We start from the raw sequence: 7,500 nt of genomic DNA on the forward strand, positions 1-7,500 counted from the left end.
CGTGTTGTGTAAGGTGTTGGCCAGTTAGATGTTGAGGATGTCCAGTTAGATGGTGAGGATGTCCAGCTAGATGGTGATCTTGTTGTAGTTACATAAGCTGCATAAAGAACAGGATAGGTTATACAGCAGTAATAAAGATTGGTCATCCTACTCCTATTGCATTCCCGTGATGTAAAATGGTTTACAAATTAAGTGAATTCATAAAGGAAACTAATTTCTTGATGAAAAGTGCATACAATTAGCAACAATATGATTATTTTAGTACTTTTATCAATTTTGATCGGGATCAGTACTATCTCTCTCGTTTGAATATAGTAATATATATGAAATTTTGTTTCAATTTCTTTTTAAAATATATTTCTTCGATACATCTCTTTTCTAACTGACATGTTTTTTGAAGATTTTATCTGTAGATTAAAAAAATACTAACAAATAACATTTTCAATTTTGATAAATATCTTAGGTGTGCTTTATTAGATATTCATATCATGCACCAAATCACAGTGAACTTTGGACTCTAGAATCTCTTATTTGCAAACAAAACACCATTTTTATCATTCTGGGGAAAACTCACAAAAAATTCATTTATTGAGAGCTTGTATCACTCTTTCGATGATCAAATCATACCTTATAACATGTTTCAACAAGCCATTAAATAAAATTTTGGTGTTATGAGCTACCTTAAGAGTTAATTTAGCAAGTTTGCTACATTATGAGTATCAAGTGAGATTTAAAACTTTTAAGTAAGTGAGCACATTTCAGACAACTCAAGTTTGACCCTATACAATAAATGAAGTTTCTCATGGCTTGTAAGTTGGCAAGTTTAGCTGCTTGACCACTCAGAGAGATAGGCATAGCATGCATGGTCATAAGCTTTTTGGCTCCCTAGAACCATTGCTTTTCACAAAGAGGCCTCATCAAAAGACTTGATATACAACTCAATATTACCTTCTGTAATGACTGACTTTGGCAATGGGACAATACTACAAATGGTGACAGAGAGCTATGGCATTGCTAACTCTGATATCCAACATGACTATTTGCACATCACTTTACTATCCTATACTTTACATTTCCACACTTCTATGGGAGACAAATTTTCCTTTGCAATTGAAAGTATTATACTCATAGTTTCTCTACTAGTAAGAAGTACTTAAAATTCCCCAATCCTGCACCATAGCAGAATAACTGAGGGAGAGAGAGGGGAAGGTCTTGTCACAAGTAATACACAAATGAAATCCCTATCACATACACATCCCTTCTAAAGTTATGGCCGATGTTGAAGTTTTTGCAGATAGATACAATACTCTAATTCCCAAACTCTCTGATTTCAGGAGCATAATCTTGATAAAATATGCTTTAGTATTTCCACACCATTTTTCCAGAGTTTCTTAAACCTTTTCAAATATTGTATGATTAGAACCATCCTCGTAAGCTTTTCCCAGATTTGCACAAAACCTCGTTCAATTTTTAAAAAAAACCAAAACCTCAACTGATAAAATTGTAAGTGTGGCACCTTTCAAATAGATATGACAAGTTTGATAACCAGTTAATTTTGTATAGTAAAGTCTTCACAAAATACAATTTCATGATAATTCTAAATAATTTTGATGAAACTCTGTCCATGTTCTCCAAAGTACACCTCCCAAAAAAATCTCTTGGAAAACACACATACACAAAATAAAATGAATTTGGAGCTTTTATTAAAACTATGACTTCGCTATGACCTAGACAACATCAATATTCAATTCAACATTCTTAAATCTACTGTAATATTGTATTTGGAGTAACTTCTCTCAAAATTAGAACCAAATATGAACCTTTCTCATTTCTAGTTCTGTGATTATGTTATCAAATTTAAAATTCAAATATGCATGCATTGTGTATTTTGAGGGTTTTTTTCTATTGACTAAATATAACAAGTACTTACAGGAGCAATTCTTCAATCCAATAGTTGCATTATGACTTGATGGAACCAGACTGGAAGCACCATTCAAGGTATAGTACGACATACAAGTACTATTATGCACAAAGTGCACTGTAATCAAGCATGTAATAGTACTCAAACAGTAGTTATCACACTGAGAGATTGACATATTCCCATAAACCGTGACAGGTGGTTGTGCTACTTCAAAACCATAATATCTGTTCATGTAACAACCATATGGTGCTGCTGTGCTCTGGGGTACACTTGTAAAAGGGTATCTTGTTGTTGATTGGTCTAAATAAAAAGACATGACATCTCGTAAATATTAACTCAATTCTGAATTTTGTAAAGATATATATCATCTGTAATCATATAATACAAGTCTAAATCTCTGAAGTCACTTGGGCCACATGAAGGAAGAAAACTGACTCCACACCAAGTGAGGACACTTTCATACTCATGTCCATCGTGATTTCAGAAATATTCTTTTTGAAAAAAATAAATCCCTATATATTCAAAATATTCAACCACTTTTCTGGCCTGGCCCTGGGTTTGAATCAACTTAAATCTACAGTACATGAATACATCATATTCATTTGATAAATTGTACTAACCATCCTGATCCTTGGAGTCAGGATTAAAAACAAGTATTTTTGATTCTACACAAGGATACTTCCACATTTATTCAAAACATTGTATTCTTGTGTTTCACAAGATTTTGCCTACAATACATCAGTTTAGAACCATAAAGTATAAGCTTTCATGCAAAGTCAGATTTTACAGGACCTCTTGGGCAAAAAATAAAATTTTATTTCTTTGATGCTGGCAGCCGACCTGGTAAAATTAGTGCAGTCCGAGGAAATTTTATTGATATTTTATCCCAACAATTTTTTTTGATGTATCAATCTCGAATTCTTAAACATTTCCATTTAAATACTACGCAATATAAAAATTCAAATCACCTGTGCACTTTAAGACCCATACAATCCTCATTCAAAGCATTTCTATGACTTATCGAGCATGCAAATTACCATAAACAAAATGGTAGACATTCCGTATCCAACTCTCTCCTCAAATGTGCTGCTCAATGGGAAAAGTATGTCTAACAAAATGTACCAATTTGATATAGACCTCATTAAGTACGATGTTCTCATTGAGTGATTTGACTAAACAGGTCACAAATGATATAAAAAGTGGATAAATTTGGGTGCTAATATTCCATCCACATCCACTGTAAGGTATTAAAATTGCATACATTGTAAGGAACCATGCAGGTCTGGGCAAACTTCAACACGTAAAATGAATTCAAAGTAACGGGCCACACAACAGAAACATAAGGCTAAGGCCATATTACACCTAAATAATTGTTGGTTTAGCATTGTCCATCACAAAATAGGAAAGATTTTCTGAGTTGTTTGATGTTTTCCACCACACTCAACAATTTTTCAGTTATTTGGTGGCGCCCAGTTTTTATTGGTGGAAGAGAGAACCCTGATACAATGTACCTGGGAAGAGACCACCGACCTTCAGAAACTAAACTGGGAAACTTTCTCACTTACCGGCGTGAGCGGGATTCGAACCCGTGCTAACCAGAGGTGAGAGGCCGTGTGATTTTGAGCGTGATGCTCTAACCACTCGCCCATGGAGGCCCTTCTGAGTTGTGTTTCAAATAAATGAAACCAAAAGTGTTTAGTATTCCCATTTCAATATTCATGTTAGAAATGCCTAATCCTTCTTAGAAAAAACAAATTATTTCAGTTTTTTCTAGAAATCTAAATTTATGACATTATTAACAGTGAAAGAGTATGCCTACATCAACTTCCAACAACCAGCTGACGCTGAGAGAGCTTTAGATACCATGAACTTTGACACCATAAAAGGACGACTCATCAGGATTATGTGGTCCCAGCGTGATCCATCCCTGAGAAAGTCTGGTGTTGGCAATGTTTTCATTAAGAATCTAGACAAGAGTATCGACAACAAGGCTCTGTATGATACATTCTCAGCGTTTGGCAACATTCTGTCTTGTAAGATTGTATGTGATGAGCATGGTTCTCGCGGCTATGGCTTTGTTCACTTCGAGACGGAAGAGGCAGCTAGAAGCGCCATTGACAAGGTGAATAGCATGTTGCTGAATGGGAAAAAAGTATTTGTAGGTCGTTTCATGAGCAGACGGGAAAGGCTTGAAGTTCTCGGTGACAAGATGAGGAAGTTCAACAATGTCTATGTGAAAAATTTCAGTGAAGAGATTGATGACAAACTAAGGGATATGTTTGAACCATATGGCAAGATCATCAGTGCCAAAGTCATGACAGATGATATGTCTGGCAAAGGCAAGGGGTTTGGCTTTGTAAGCTTTGAAGATCCAGAGGCTGCTGAGAAGGCAGTGGAGGCATTGAATGGAAATGAATTTAGTGGAAAGGTTTTGTATGCTGGACGTGCTCAGAAAAAAATTGAACGCCAGGCTGAGCTCAAAGAAAAGTTTGAGCGTATTAGAATGGAGAGAATCGACAGATATCAGGGAGTCAATCTGTATGTGAAGAATCTGGACGACAACATCGATGATGAAAGGTTACGAAAAGAATTTGCCCAGTTTAGTACCATCACCAGTGCCAAGGTGATGACAGAGGGTGGTAGATCAAAGGGTTTCGGATTTGTTTGCTTCAGTTCCCCTGAAGAAGCCACCAAGGCCGTGACTGAAATGAATGGAAGAATTGTGGTAGCTAAACCTTTGTATGTGGCTCTGGCTCAAAGGAAGGAGGACCGAAAAGCTCACCTGGCTCCCAATACATGCAACGCATTACAAGCATGCGCATGCAGGGACAACAAATGGGACAGATTAGTCAGATGTTCCAGCCAGGTGGTGCTGGATACTTTGTACCCACAATGCCACAGGCCCAGAGAACCTTCTTTGCTCCCAACAACATGCCAGCAATGAGGACGAATCCCAGGTGGCAGACAACAACAGTGAGACCCACAGGACAGCCTGCAAGTGGATTCCAGACCATGCCTGGAGCTCCACAGATGAGACAGCAAAGGCCGACGGGACAGACCAATGTACGCACAGGCGTAAACGCACGTCCCATCACTGGTCAGTCGGGAACATCTACCACCCGCCGCGTATCACCTTCAGCCAGCAGGTACCTGGACGTCCACAAGGAGGCCAGCCTAGTGTGCCGTCTGCTCCCAACCGCCAGCCAGGCTACAAAGGTTACGGCACCAACCAGATGATGAAGCAACCACAGGAACAGAATCCAGCAGGTTCCACCACAAGCTGTGATTGTCCAGGGACAGGACCCATTGACTGCCACTATGTTGGCCACAGCCCCACCCCAGGAACAGAAACAGATGTTGGGAGAACGACTCTTTCCTCTCATCTCTCAGATGTTCCCAGACCTTGCTGGCAAGATCACTGGCATATTGTTGGAAATCGACAACTCTGAATTGCTGCACATGTTGGAATCCCAAGAGTCTCTGGAGGCTAAGGTTAAAGAAGCTGTTGCTGTGTTGCAAGCTTACCAGGCTAAGGAGTCTGCAACAACTACCAAGCCAGCTGAATAAATTCTTGACAACATTTAAAACAAGAAGAACTGTATATACATATACATGTGAATGACATCTGGACAATATAAGACATCATCATATTACACCAGTCGTGATCTATTTACATTTGGAGTGTTTTTTTCTTTTGTCTTTTTGTAAATAACAAACATCACGCAACTGTTTTTTTAAATGGTGGTTGGTTCAAAATTATTTGTTGCTGTTATTTGGTCATAGCTAAAAAATTCCATTTATTTCTAAATCGGTTCCAAAAGTTCTTCTTTGCTGATAATTTTCAAACAATGTTGATTTACTTTCCAAAATCTAAAGTGTGATGGTTTGGTTATTGACTGCTTCCTTTCAATAAAAAATATATACCAAAAAAATTGCAAAAAAGTGTAAAACAGCAACTTATAAAAAGTGTACAAATGTTATTGGTTTCTGTAGCCCTTTCTCGTTTTATGTGCTTGTTTTTTATATCCATAGTGTTAACTTTGTGAATCTTGTATGCAGATTTGTTGAGATTTTGGTAAAAAGCGAGAAGGGGTTAATCTTTCCACAAAAGAGATTAGAATTTATGTTTTAGTTTGTACATTGTTGAGCATAGCGCTGAAACGATTCCACTAAACAAGGAAAAGTCTGATACTCTATGATGACGTCTGCCGAGAACGTGGAATCCATACTGTGTGCAGTGCTTGACTAACTTATGTTCTGAAAACAAGCATGTAAAACTACTACAAACAGAGGAGAGGGTCTTAGGATTCAGTTAATAATCATCTATCTTCTTTTGGTAATAAACTTCCGTTTCAAAAAAAAAAAAAAAAAAAAAAAAACAGTGAAAGAGTAATTTTTCTTTGGCAATGTTTGAACTTACCTGTTTTCAGAATAAAATTCGCAACATATAAAAATGCAAAGAAAAAACACATTTATGAATACTTTTACCCCAAGAGTTTTGTTTCAGGGTGATTTTTATTGTTGGATCATCCCTCCATCTCCACCAAAACAAAAAAAAAACCCAACTCAAAAAAATGAAAGAAAAAAACCCCCAATTTTCTTACTAACTGACCCAGCAGTTTCAGGTATGGGTCAGCAACGCCAAACCAACAATTATTTAATTGAGGCCTTGGAAAAGAGCATGGCCCTTAATCTGAACAAGCTTAAATCTAACTGACTTTAGGAGAGATTTTGTATTTGTTTTAACATGGCTGAGTGGTTCTCAAAAAGTTTAAAATGTTGCAATGTATTTTGTGCAGGTGAATTCCATAACCTGCTCAAAAAGTACTAGATGTAAGCATGCAGTCAAAATGAATTCACAAGACTGCAATTAACAAACTGCTAATGGGAAATTTTCCAATAAAAAAAAATTCTCCGACTTTTTTAAAATACTGACAGCAAAATAATCAACCGCAGAGCAGTTCCTTATAATGATCTTGCAATAAACATGATAAATGGAGAAAGCTAACACTAAGAAACTGCATCAAGTACATTTATAAGGAAAAGTTTTAACAAATTGTTTACCTGATGAACACATCCCATACTTTATATTCACATTATCTATGGCAACATAAGCATGGAATGTGGTGGCAGAAAATATCAAACTAGCTCCAGAGTAATAATTGTAAATTGTCACTTCCTGACGTTGCCATGAACTGTTCAACAGGCTGAAGTCGTTGATTTCCAGTAGAGATGATGAAGACGAGTAGCTTGAACTGATTAAGAGAAATGACGCCGAGTATGGATGAAGATGAACTTTTGCCACATCTAGAGACAAACATGATGTTCCGTAAAACAAACGTCTTGGTGATGTCAAGCTTTGGTTGTATATGGTTTCTGTACTTCCAGCCACAAGGAATGGATCTGGTCAAGAAAATACATACTTGTATAATTACATATAAGAGACCTAAAGGTCACAAGACAAGATTATACTCTCAAACGCAGCTAGGTATTTCATTTTCTCGACCAAATGCTGCTGAGATTTCTTTTTCTTGCTTTCACTAAATACAGTATGGTAGTGCCCATGATAGATTATACGT

The 7,500-nt window shown here is 36.9% G+C and overlaps 1 protein-coding gene and 1 pseudogene across 1 annotated transcript in view; one reads left to right on the forward strand and one right to left on the reverse strand.

Moving 5' to 3' along the window:
- LOC125683627 (MAM and LDL-receptor class A domain-containing protein 2-like) overlaps window positions 1-7,500 on the reverse strand; it is a 202,632-nt gene that overhangs the window by 73,011 nt on the left and 122,121 nt on the right. Inside the window, exons 51-53 of the mRNA XM_056140659.1 lie at window positions 6,986-7,324; window positions 1,931-2,221; window positions 1-97 (exon numbers count right to left, since the gene is read on the reverse strand). The exon at window positions 1-97 is cut by the window's left edge and continues 257 nt beyond it. Of these exons, the coding sequence (XP_055996634.1) occupies window positions 1-97; window positions 1,931-2,221; window positions 6,986-7,324 (727 nt within the window). The remainder of the gene's footprint in view (window positions 98-1,930; window positions 2,222-6,985; window positions 7,325-7,500) is intronic.
- On the forward strand, window positions 3,693-6,107 carry LOC125683635 (polyadenylate-binding protein 4-like; annotated as a pseudogene).

Source organism: Ostrea edulis, chromosome 6 (assembly GCF_947568905.1).
Source record: "Ostrea edulis chromosome 6, xbOstEdul1.1, whole genome shotgun sequence".
NCBI lineage: Eukaryota > Metazoa > Mollusca > Bivalvia > Ostreida > Ostreidae > Ostrea > Ostrea edulis.